Here is a 13,343-nt window from a genome sequence, read left to right on the forward strand (position 1 = left end):
GAAGGAAGACATCATTGACATCAAGTTGGAAGACAATCCAATTCTTCTTAATAGCTAGTGACAGAAGACATTTGATAGTGGTGAGTTTCAAAACTGGAGAAAATATTTCAGTGTAATCCACCCCTTCCTTTTGGGTGTCTCCTCTAATAACAAGTCTTGCCTTGTACATTTTTATAAATCCATCAGCCCTTTGTTTGATTTTGTACACCCATTTGCAAGGGATAGGCTTTTTATGAGGAGGAAGAGGGACAATGTACCATGTCTTATTAGCCTCAAGTGCATGGAACTCTTTAAGCATAGCTTCTTGCCAAGCAGGGTGAGAAGCTGCTTGTTGATAGAACTTGAGTTCTTGCAAATGCAACTCACTAGAAGAAATCTAAGGAACCATAGAAACAGGTGTAGAGGAACAAATGTAGTCTGAAAGATAAGTAGAGAGATGACTAGTCCTAGTGGATTTTCTCAAGACGGGAGGAATAGGAGAGGATGAATAGGGCAAAGAAGAAGGAGTAGAAATAGGAGATTGACTGGGAGAAGCAGCGTCACTGGGAGATGAAGAAGAGTTAGGAAGGGGAGAAAAAGGGTTGGCAGTAGAAGAAGAAGGGTTGGTACTAGGAGAAGAGGAGGAGAAGAAGAAGAAGAAGAAGGAAAGGAAGGAGTATCAGTACAAAGTGAAGGAGGAGAATGAAAACTAGAAGGAGAGGTGGAAGAACGATAAGGAAAAACATCTTCATGGAAAGTGACATCCCTTGAAAAGAATAAAGAGTGGTTAGCCAAATTGAATAACTTGTAACCCTTTTACCACAAGGGTACCCCAAAAAAAGGCTGGAAATTGTTCTAGACTGGAATTTGTCTCCGCCTTGCTTAGGGCTGGTTGCATAACACAAGAACCCAAAAGACTTCAGATGATCATAGGAAGGAGGCTTGCCATGTAGTTTCTCAAAGGGAGATACATTTTGTAAAATAGTGGAAGGTATCCTATTTATAAGGTAGGTGGTTGTTAAGACACATTCTCCCCAATACTTTAAAGGGAGTTTAGACTGAAACAGAATAGCTCTAGGAACTTTTAGAAGATGTTTATATTTTCTTTCAACAACCCCATTATGTTGAGGGGAATGAGGAATGATAGTTTGATGTAATATGCCATGGTTAGCAAAAAACCATTGTGCTTCATAATTGTTGCACAATTCATATGCTTTGTCAGATCTAAAGCATTGAATATGAGATTTGAAATGGACTTGGACCATAAGAGTAAAAGCTTTAAGAATGGAAAAAGTATTGCTTTTACAAGAAAGGAGATGAGTCCAAGTCACCTTAGTGTAATCATCAACTAGTGTAATAAAATATCTGAATCCGTTATATGTTCTAACATTGTATGGTCCCCATATATCAACATGGACCAATTGAAAAGGTGTAGTGAAATGGATTACATTATCAGGAAAGGGGAGTCTGTATTATCTTGCCATAGGACAAACATCACATAAAAATTATTGTTTGGTAGAAAGTTTACTAGATAGGAAAGTAATAAACCTCATTCTATTAAAAGGCATTGTCACGACCCGGATTTTCTACCCTCGGAAATCGTGATAGCGCCTACTCATAAAAGCTAGGCAAGCCGGGTCTTACAGATTTTTATTACCCTTTTTCCTTAACCTTTTAATATTTACAAATTAACATGTGATCAACAGTGGAATAATCATAATAAACAGAAATGCGGAAGACTAAATCTAATAGTTTAACTAAATATTAATACAAGAAAAATCCAAAATACAACTCTACCCAGAATTGGTATCACAATGTCACGGACCATTTACGAATACTACAAACAGTGGTCTGAATGAAAAATATAAATCTGTCTCTGAAATACATAAAAACAAAATGGAAAAGATATAAGGGGACGCCAAGGCCTGCGGACGTCTACATGTCTACTTCGGGTCTTCGCTGGACTGAAGGCAGCAACCTCTCTACGGTCCAAATGCTCTATCACCGGGATCTGCACACAGTGTAGAGTGTAGTATCAGCACAACCGACCCCATGTGCTAGTAAGTGTAGAGCCTAACCTCGGTGAAATAGTGACGAGGCTAGGAAAAGACTATCAAATAAACATGTGCAATTATATCATATACAACAAATAATAACGACAGAAACTAGCAGTTAAAGATGGGAAGGGGAAACATGCTCGGGGGAATATCATGTACAAATAGAAATTCAGTAAAGAAGCATACGGAACACCAAAATTCAACTATAAGCAAGAATAAGGAGAATAATAACAAGTGCGCGGCATCACTCTTCGTGCTTTTACTCCCGTTCTCACCATAGGAATCAATATATTCGGCACGACATTACCCTTCGTGCTTTTACCTCATATAATCATGGCACGGCATTATCTTTCATACATTATCACTCATATCATGGCACGACATCACCCTTCGTGCTTTTATATTCACAATTTCGGCACGACATCACCCTTCGTGCATTAACACGCACTCACAAATATCACGCACGGCATCACCCTTCGTGCTTTTACACTCTTCCTTACCCAAACAACAATCACAAAGCAATTCGGACAAGGGAATCAATAAAATTACAATAGAATCCCGGCAAAGGAACAATAGTATAACAATAATACCCCGACAAGGGAAACAATATCATAAGCAATAACATCCGGCAAGGGACACAATATTATAAGCAATAACATTCCGGCAAGGGAAATGATATCATAAACCTCTTCTCTTTTCTAGAATTACTTCACAACTCAATTCTCAACTTGAGCCAATGCTCTACAATGTTCAATTACCAAGAATACTTCCACAAGCCTTGTTCAACATTAGAAATTATCATACTAAGCATGGACAATACATAACGGAGTTACAACAATCATAGTATAAGACTCACAGGCATGCTTGACACCAACATATAGATACTCGTCACCACACATATACGTAGTACTCAACAATTAACACATAGCAAATAAGACCACAATTCCTATTCCCTCAAGCTAAGGTTAGACTAAACACTTACCTCAATGCCACGAACACAATTAAGCCTCAACTACCATTTTAACTCTCGATTACACTTCCAATTCGCTTGTATCTAGCCATAATTTACTTAATAACATTAATAAATGCTAAATAAACCAATCCTAATGCATGAAAATAGGTTTTCTAGTGATTTTCCCAAAAAGTTAAAAATCAACCCCGGGTCGCTTGGTCCAAACTCGAAATTCGGACCAAAACCTGATTACCCATTCACCCCCGAGTCCGGATATACAATTAGTTTTGGAATTCGACCTCAATTTAAGGTCTAAATCCCCAAATTTCTATATCCTAAGTTCTACCCAAAATTTCCAATTCCACCATGAAAACCCTAGATTCTGGGATGAAATCTTGTAAAAAGAAGTTAAGGAGTGAAAGAAATGAGTTAAAAATCACTTACTTCTGTTTTGGGGGAAGAAAGCGTGTTTGAAAAATCGCCTCTTATGTTTTAGGGTTTTGAAAAATGAAAATGGCTGAAAAGTCTCGCTTATATATACCCCTCTCAGACCCTCACGGTTGACCGCAGAAAAAGGACCGCGGTTGTGGAGCTCCACCGCGGACCGCGAAATATCAAGCGCGGCCGCGAAGATATGACCTTGCCCACCGCGGTCGCGAAGACCCCACCGCTATCGCGAAGTTTCACCACGGGCTGCGAAACTCATTTAAGAGACCTGCAACTTCTCTGAACCTGCAACAGTTATTTTCTAAGTCTAAATTCACTCTGTGGCCTATCCAAAACTCACCCGAGCCCTCGGGGCTCCAAACTAATCATGCACACAAGTCTAAAAACATCATACGGACTTGCTCGTACGATCAAATCATCAAAATAACATCAACAACTATGAATTAAACCTCAAATTCATGAAATCACTCAAGAACATTTTATTTTTTTTCTCAACTATAGGTCTGTTTTATACCAAACCACTTCCAATTCTTACCAAATTCCACAGGTTCAACCAAATTATTATTTTAAACTTGTATCGGGCTCCAGAATCAAGATACGGGCCCGATACCATCAAGAAATCACATCAACTTACTTATAAAAGTCTTTATATTTTCCAACAAATAATTTTCTTCAAAAATTCTTTTCTCGGGCTTGGGACCTCGGAATTCAATTCTGGGCATACGCCCAAGTCCCATATTTTACTACGGACCCTAAGAAACCGCCAGATCATGGGTCCGTGTCCGTTTACCAAGAATATTGACCAAAGTCAACTTTAATCAATTTTAAAGGCCAATTTCCTTATTTTACTTAGATTTCATATAAAAAGCTTTCCGGAAATGCGCCTGAACTGCGCACACAAATCGAGGTGGGATAAAAAGAGGTTTTCAAGGCTTCAGGACACAGAATTTACTTTCAAAATGAGTGATGACCTTTTGGGTCATCACACGCTTGTGGCCCATTCTTTGATACCTGAAAACATCAATTTTATTAATAGCAGTGGATGAATTACAAGCAGAACTATGAAAACTATTTACATGAGGTAGAATGTCACAAGTAGATATTAAATTGAAAACATTACACTGAGTATTATTTACATAAGGTGACACAGTAGACAAGGAAGTAGATGTAGTGGGGTTAAATAGTACAGACCATTTGCAGACCTACCAATTTCTAGTGACCTATTCAGAGAAAGGCCCTGTAAATAACATTGAGAACTAGTAAGGAGTGCATAACAATATAATTGAGTGATTAACTTGTGAATAGAAATGAGGTTGAAATGAAAAGATGGAACTAGCATAAGATTAATTAGAGTAATGTCTGGTCTTAGAGTTAAAGAACCAGTTGTCAAGAACCAGTACAGAAAACTTTAACCTTATAACTATTTGGTAAAGTAAACAAGTAAGAAGTGGTTAAAGGTTGAAGATTGTGGAGTAGGTGTTTGTGAGGAGTCATGTGGTTTGTGGCACCTGAGTCTAGTATCCAAGGACTTCTATCTATTTGTGAATGTGCACATACACTATAACCATCAGAAGTAAAAATAGAACAATTAAACACACCTGCAAAGTTGGCAAAGGCAAGATTTTCACCACTGAGACCTTCAGGAATGAAGGGAGGAGATAGTTGTGCCTGTTGAAAGAGTGTCACGAGGTGATGGTATTGCTCGTTGCTGAAACCATGAGCAGGAGCAGAGGGCTCAGAAGTTTTAGCAGAACCAGCAAACTCTCCACCATATCCCTCAGACTGAGCACAAGATGCACCCTTTTTCCCTTTGTGAACTTAAAATCCTGGGGAAAACCATGCAGCCCATAACATTTTTCAATAGTGTGCCTAGTTTTCTTACAGTATCTGTAGAAGAGGCTGGATGTGAGTCCCTTTTTGGAGTCAAATTGGACTCTTTGGTTAATTCCTTTATTGTTGTTGAAATTACCAAAATAAGGAGGACCAGTAGATGCAGAGAAAGAAACTGATTTGTTTGAAAAACTAGGAACATGACTGGAGGTTTCTTTTTGCTTCTCATCATGTTGTAGCATAGAGTAAGCCTTACTAATGGAAGGGAGAGAGGAAATCATCAAAATATTACTCTTGCAGATGGACTAAGAGTCATTTAGACCACCAAGGAATTGAAATATTTTCTATTCTTCAATATGTTTGGGTAAAACACCACAGGTGCATACAGGACCTACATAGGCAGTGGTAATCTCATCCTACAAACTCCTCAATTTTGTGAAATAAGTTGCAATGTCTGAAGACCCTTGGGAAGTAGCTGCTAATTCTTTTTGGAGTTGTATATATTTGGAACCATTAGACTGACCAAATCTTTCATTTATATCAAATCAAATATCCTTAGCAGTGTTAAAACCCATGACACTAGTAGCTATATCTTTGGACAAAGAATTGGTAATTCATGCTATAACCATGTCGTTACAACGTTCCCAAAAAGAGTAATAATGAGAATTCAGATTAGGCTGGAGAATTCAGTCAGTTATGAGACCTAGTTTGTTCTTAGCGGAAAGGGCAACTAGCATATTCTTTCTCCATAGAACAAATCCATTTCCGTCAAATATATCAAAAATCAGACGACTCTCTGGGCTATCTGATGGGTGAATGTAAAAAGGATGAGTAGGTTCGATGGAAAAGGGGGTAAATCCATCATCAGAAGTGGTCTGCCTAGTTTCATCTGAAAATTCTACTGTACTACCCATATCGAAAGCAATATAGACATGCAACAGCAATATCACACAAAATTTATGTTTATATGTTACTGTCCTTTTCAAAAACCTAGAGAAGTAGGTTTTCTACTGTTAAAAATAGTCGAAAAGGTTGGATAATATGAAAGCCTTCGGATTCCGACATCACAACCCCACAGCAAACTCTATCGGAGAACTTTCACAAATTTTTTCAAAGTTTCGCAAAACTCAGAAACCCTAGGTGAAAATTGATGAACTGAAACTCTTCGAAAAACGGTAAGGGTAAGATCAATCGAGAGCTCAAAACGAGTACTATTCGATTATGCGCTCTGATACCATGTTAGATCAACAAGATCGAATTGCAAAAGCAAAATCTGAAGAAGAAAACCCTAACTCGAAATAGAGACGAAGAGAGAGAGTTTTTATTATCTGAGAAAATGAATGTATCAAAAATATTTGTGTGTGTTACATATTCAATCATTCTAAGGCTATATATACAATAGGTAAAGAATTGCAAGGCTAGACTAAAAAAATCAGTTAAGAGTAAACATATGGTGACTATATATGTAAGACTAATTACAGACTATTACAAAGATGTATTGGGTCATGTGTGCGTGAAGATGTCCAGTGTTAACATCATCAATGGCAAATATGGACGAAAACCAGACATCAACAGTGACAGTTGGCTGGTCGCTAGTGATATCTCTAATGAGGTTCCTTACATTCATTTTCTTGTTAGTATCATTGATTGTCCTTGCCACTGATACTGTTGAATCAGTGATATCTTTGGTTTTCCAGTCAAGGCCACTGATTTCTATGCTTATCGGCAAACTAGCTTTCTCCTTTCAAATACTTCAGTCATGTTTGTTTGTTTGTTTGTTTTTGCCCCTTAAAGATTAAGATGTCCTGATATGATGCATAATTGATTTTTAAAATATATTTTTAAATTTAAACGCTGAATAATTAGCATTGTTTGTTTTATCAACATACAAATATGCATGATTTATAAGTATTTATTCTAAAACAAATAAATATATTTTTTAAAAATTAATAAATTATTAAACGTAAAAATTGCACGGGGCGCCCTATTTGGTCGCCATCATTTAACCTATACCCATTTTTTTAAAAACTTTTAACTTATACCCACTTTTAAATAACTTAGCCCATTTCTCCTCCTCTTTCCCCTTTCTCCCCCTCCTTCTAATACTGGTATTGCTGCTGTTGATTTAATTTATTCAAGTCGTCGCGATATTTTCTCATATGTCCACCTAAAGCTTGGCCGACAACAAACTCTTCGCCACAAAACGAACATTCATGTTTCTTAGGTTTAACAGTAGGTAACTCGTTAGGAAAAGTAGTCATCAACATGAGTTTAATAGCTGTATTTTTATGACTTGCTCTGTGTCCACCCAATGCTTGAAACGAATCAAATTATTTTTTGCATGTTTTGCACTCAAAGATTTTACTACGTCCGCTTTTAGCCTGCATTTTTTTTTTGATGGAGTTTAAAATAACAAAACGAAAGACAAATAAGCAGAAGCTGAAGAAGAAAGAAAAGGACTGGAACACGCAAGCACTAGAAAGAAAAGAGAACTAAATAACTTCAGCTCTAGAGCTGAAGTTTCCCAATTACAACACAAAAACTTCAGCTCTAGAGCTGAGCTTCAGGCCCGGTTACTAGAATGCTGAAGTTTTGCGTGATTGCCTTTGCTACTTCAGCCCCGTGTGCTGAAGTTATGCGAAAAAGTGGGTACGCTTGCAATTACAAATTCAAATGTGACACAAAAAGCGGATATAGATGCAAATGCCCCTTATTAAACACTACTTTGTTATAATTTTGTTTTTGGGCCAATTACTCCTAGCTGAATTTGGAAGACAGATCAAATAATTGTCTATTACCCTTATATATATTAAGCAAATTGGGTCAGATTGCTTTTTAGTGATTAGATTCTTTATTTTTGTTGAATATTTGGGATACAGTTACTTTATATCTGCAATTGCGATTGGGATGGCCTACACACTGCTATTAGCTGTGTTAACAATACTCCACGCAGTCTGTGAAACTCCTATTGGCGTTAGAGGCTTTGCTTATTTTGAATTTTACAGCGAAAAGGTACGCCAATTAATTCTTCAAAAATGAAAAGTAATCCTTCAATTTCAAAAAGTATGACAAAATCTGAAGTAGGAAGATCAATGTGTCTTTTGGACGAAAATAACTGATTTCTGAATGGATGTAAATTGTAGTGTTACATTTCGGGATCCATGATCTTTCACATGATCTAATATATCCACATTATGTGAGGCTAGAAAATGAATGATAAACATATTTAAGGGTTAATTTCAAATGGTCATCCAACTTGCTATGGTAAATTAATTTTTGGAATAGAAAAATAACAATATAAAAAAAAGAAACTAAACTTGGTGCCAGAAATACAAGTAGGTTTCCACTTCAACAACTCACCTTACATAATACCGACATATGACACCACTTAAAAAAATAAGAAAACTCATGATGTGCCACATGGTGAAAGATATCTAGTATTAGGAGGTTGGGTTGAAAAATGAGATCTTTCTTATGGTGCCACGTGGATATTATGTAAGATAGTGAACGATTGACTGACGTAGCTATACGTACATTACGTACTATCTTATACGTGTGGCAACCTACTAGCATTTTTCGATCAATTTTTGGTATTGTTCAATGATTTTATTTCCTATGATATATAGGTATAACTAGAGTTAACTTTTCTCGAAAATCAATTTTAGTATAACTTTAGTGCCGCATAACTGAAAGTTGAATGAAATTACCTGATGTATATTTAACAAGAAAAAAGGACTATGCTCTAGCCAAAAAATTTACTTTTTTCATGTTAACTAACATAGGGCTGCAGGTTACTTCGTATCTATTGGCAACTGGTGCAGCTGCTGGATTAGGATTCAGTGCGGAATGTAGTAACAAAAATCTAGGCATAGATTTTTTCAACGTAGCAAATGCTGCTGCTAGCTTGCTTCTTCTTGGATCTTTTTTTCCTGCTTTATCGTCTATCCTTTCTTCTCTTAATCTTACAAAAAGTTTTAAGTTTTAAGACCTAATTCTCCTGAATTTTTTTTATAACCGTAGTTTTCGGGTCAGCTTATGCATACCTTAACTAATTTCACGGGATAAATACACTTGAAAATTGTGAACACAAAAGTCTTCAAACTATTGATTTTGGCTATAAAAAAAATTGATTTTGGCTAGGACTATGCTAATACAATTCACGAAATGTTTTTCTTTTCCAATATATTTGTTTTAGATTCATTGCTTAGTGCTATTGATAAGATATGATTCATGACTGAGATAGACGTTGCCTACCACAACAATCCAGTAAAATCCTATTAGTGGGGTCTGAGATAGACGCTGCCTATATAATTCAATTTTTTTATACTGTCAAACTATTTTTCTTATAACATCAAATTAGAGTTAATAGTACTTGATGTTATAGGTAACTTTAACTTGATTGTATACATAAGAATATTATTGACACTATCAGTTCAAGTTGCAAATTAGGACATAGGCCAACAAGGATGATATAATTTGGAGAATATATTGTAACTGTCCAAGTTGCAATGTTGGAAAGGAAAATTAAGTGATCCACTCAATTTGTTCTTAAGTTTAAATTTTATCCATTAACAGTAAAAAATTATTTACACAACCATGTAACTTGAAAGATAATTATAAGTAATAAGCTTTAATTAATTGATAACTTCAAATTAATTGCAAGTAATTAACATGTTATAATATACTTATAAATTACTAAAAAAAATTGTCAATTGTCATAGTATATAATATAAATCTTTTTTTAACCCCCCCCCCCCCAACAAAAGAAAAAAGAAAAGAAACCCCTTTTCCAGCACATCAATAAAAGTAAAAAGAATAAAAAAAAGAACCTTTTTTGCCTGATCAACACTCTTTTTAAGTTGCTTAATCCTGCATGACATAAAGGTTCTCTTATTCATATATACCTATAAAAGCTTCCTTAGCTAGACATATCTTCCCTTTCCTTAGCCTCCAAAGTACAAAAAAAAGCCCATTTTTCCTCCACCATATCTCTATCTCAACACTTTTTTTTTCAAGATTTAATTTAAAACCTCTTCATTTTCAAGCAAAATGAATAGCACTATAGGGGAAGCAAGTGAAGGTCCAGATCAATTTAATGAAAAAGCCTTTGAAAATTATGGCTATGGCATTGGATTTTCCTTATTAATCCTTGTAATTCTTATACTCATCACCTATTCTTCCTACTTATATATTGGAAAAAGATCAACCAACACTTCCTCTTCCCATATTGGAAATTCCAACACCACCACCAATATATTAGAAAATCATTTGATTTTCATTCAACAAGGTATTGATGAAGACACATTAAAAAGCTATCCAAAGTTACTTTATTCACAAGCCAAAGCTCATAAAAGGGACTTAGTTTCTTCATCAGGATGTTCAATTTGTTTGGCAGATTATAAAGACAATGATAAACTTAAGTTATTGCCTGATTGTCACCATATTTTTCATGTCAAGTGTATTGACCCTTGGTTAAGGCTTCACCCAACTTGTCCAAATTGTAGAAGTTCTCCTTTTCCATCTCCTTTGCCTACTCCTTTGGCTGAAGTGGTTCCATTGGCAATAAGGCAAAGCTGAGTCCACCACCATATATGGTTTCCTTGCTTAGGTTTTTGTCTTGCCTTCTTCTTTTTGTTTGTTTCTTTTCCTTTTCTTGTGTGTAAATGATCCAATTTTAATGTACATGGTAGGTTATATAATTGTTTTGATGGATTTAACAGTGTGAATATATTTTAGATAAATTACTGTTTGTAGCTATATTTGACTTTTATGCAGCAAATTCACATGTAGTACTAAAACAAGAGATCAATTGTTTTAAACTGAAACAAGAGTGTAACAAGCTCTCATAGCTCAGTTGGTTAAAGTAAGCGGAGATCTTGAGTTCGATTCTTAACGAGAGCATTTTATTTTTTTATATTTCTGTATTTTGCTTTGGTTGTATTCATTGTGCGAACGAATACAATTAATACAGGTTGCATTCATTTGCGAATGAATACAGTTGACACATGTTGTATTTTGTTGCGTGTCTGAATACAAGTGATACAAGCTAGTAACATTTGAACGGTAACTACGAATAGTTATTAGGTAAATTAGTTACATGTGGTAATTAGGCTCAAAATTGTAATGCTTTATGAAAAACTTTCCATGTATTGTAATTACCTTTAAGATCATGTTGTTTTACCAATTTTATTACAATATTTACTGAATTTTATGTATTTTATAAATATTTCTTGATTCAGTTTACACAATTACTTATCAAGGATTGATGCAACCATGCATATGGTAAATCACGTGTATGGCTTAGAGCTAGCATGAGGGTAAGAAGGTTGCCAAAAAATTGAGACTTTCGTAATAAATTTTTATTTTTATTATTTTGCTAAGATCGGGGTATGAACAATGTACTCCATCCGTCTCATATTAATGGTCGTGGTTACTAAAAATAGTTGTCTCAAATTATTTGTCATTTTAGAAGTTCAAGACAAAATTGATTATTTTTTTCCTTTTTCACCCTTAGTAAGAATTGTTCTTGAATATGGAGATAACACATAAATATTCAATGAGGAGAGATTATATCTTAAAATACAAATAAAGATAGAATAGTTCAATCTCTTTCCTAATTAATATTTCTTAAGGGGCGTGTAAAACAGAAACACGACACATAATATGAGACAGAGGGAGTATGATCTATTTTTGAAAGTCTCAATGGATAAGAGGTCTTTAATTCAAGTTACTGTATCATTTAAAGAATTTTGAATATGATTCGTTAATTTGGAAATATTGGTTGATCTTCTAGCTAATACCTCCTTAATTATGAGAATTTTAGAAATGAGGCAACACAATTTTGCTGACACAAACAGAAAATAATTGAATAAAGCAAAAGTGCTTTTTCTATTAAAACACTTATTTTAGAGAGTTGAAGTATTTTTGGCCAAATTTTTAGAAAAAATTAAGTGCTTTTGATTAGTAGTAAAAGTTGTTACAGAAGCTAAAAAATAATAGTTTTTTTTTCTCTTAAGTACTTTTTGAACCTTAGCGAACCACAAACTGTTACTTTGACATTGGCAAACAATTTTTTTGAATTGATTAATTAAACACATATTGTTACTCTCCAAAAGTACTTTTGATAGGTAATACTTTTCAAATTAAACTTTGAAAGTTTGACCAAACAGGATAGTAGTCGCGTTAGAAGCAAATTTGAATTAGGTGATTGATACTTAAATTAGTCTGTTTTTATTAAGTGATTATATTCCTCGTAGATCAACATTAGTTGGATGTTGCAAAACTCTATGGTAGCATCTTATTAATATATTCAGTAGTTTTGGGGTTTTTTCGCTCCAAATTTTATGGAAAGCAACTTAGGATAACTTAATTAGTTATTAAAAGGCTGAGTATATATTCCTAGTGTTAACTGCTAAGATATTCCTAATCCATTAGTTGCAATTATAGATTCAAGAATGCTGGTTTCTTAATTTTTGGTTTAAGAATCGGATAACTTCTATTTCCAAATGCGTTGTGCCTTTCTTAACAAGTAAATAAATGAACTGGTAGTTAGTTTTCAATTGAGGAATTTATTTTTATCCAAATAGAATCCTCCACCAAATGTTGCATGCTAAATGATGCAACAATGCTGCAATTTTTTTATATGGTGGTGTTCGGGTTAATTTGTCCGATTATTCCATCCGATTTTTATTATTTTCACCATTAATGGTATGTGTAGGGTTCCACGTATCAAGACTTAAGCAAATAAGAAGAAATCAATTATTTTTTCCTTTCTTGAAACTTTAACTCTAGGTTTTCATAGTTTTCGTCTCACTTTATTAACCGTGAGACTACACCATTGGATGCTATATTAATTATTATGCTAATATTACCAAGACTTAATTGTTCTTTCTCCCTTCCATATACCATACAAAAGAAAAGGCTCATCAACCATGTCAAATTGTTGGACTATATCCATTTCTCGGTTCGTGCATGCCATTTTTGTAGAGATTTAGCTAACCTTTTTTGTATTATACCAACTGTTTAGCAGATACAATACTTGGAGGGATTCTTTTTTCTTTCTTTTTTTTCACTTGGAG

The 13,343-nt window shown here is 34.8% G+C and overlaps 2 protein-coding genes across 2 annotated transcripts; both read left to right on the forward strand.

Moving 5' to 3' along the window:
- The first annotated feature begins 6,806 nt into the window (after window positions 1-6,806).
- LOC107793420 (CASP-like protein PIMP1) lies at window positions 6,807-9,250 on the forward strand. Its single transcript, XM_075224483.1, has 3 exons — window positions 6,807-7,030; window positions 8,145-8,277; window positions 9,056-9,250. The coding sequence occupies exons 1-3, from the start codon at window positions 6,807-6,809 to the stop codon at window positions 9,248-9,250; spliced, it is 552 nt and encodes a 183-aa protein (XP_075080584.1).
- A 974-nt stretch (window positions 9,251-10,224) lies between these two features.
- LOC142166400 (RING-H2 finger protein ATL70-like) lies at window positions 10,225-10,982 on the forward strand. Its single transcript, XM_075225577.1, has one exon. It carries the CDS (start codon window positions 10,315-10,317, stop codon window positions 10,840-10,842), a length of 528 nt encoding a protein of 175 aa, XP_075081678.1. The 5' UTR covers window positions 10,225-10,314; the 3' UTR covers window positions 10,843-10,982.
- The last annotated feature ends 2,361 nt before the right edge of the window (window positions 10,983-13,343 follow it).

The sequence above is a fragment of the Nicotiana tabacum genome, chromosome 11, assembly GCF_000715075.1.
Source record: "Nicotiana tabacum cultivar K326 chromosome 11, ASM71507v2, whole genome shotgun sequence".
Classification (NCBI taxonomy): domain Eukaryota; kingdom Viridiplantae; phylum Streptophyta; class Magnoliopsida; order Solanales; family Solanaceae; genus Nicotiana; species Nicotiana tabacum.

Bases quoted from the DNA above. Each gene is read 5' to 3' on its own strand.
- LOC107793420 (XM_075224483.1), top strand. From the start codon at position 6,807: ATGGCAAATATGGACGAAAACCAGACATCAACAGTGACAGTTGGCTGG. The intron at 7,031-8,144 runs GTTTGTTTGTTT...TTTGGGATACAG, and splicing joins CAAATACTTCAGTCATGTTT to TTACTTTATATCTGCAATTG. The intron at 8,278-9,055 runs GTACGCCAATTA...ATAGGGCTGCAG, and splicing joins TTGAATTTTACAGCGAAAAG to GTTACTTCGTATCTATTGGC.
- LOC142166400 (XM_075225577.1), top strand. From the start codon at position 10,315: ATGAATAGCACTATAGGGGAAGCAAGTGAAGGTCCAGATCAATTTAAT.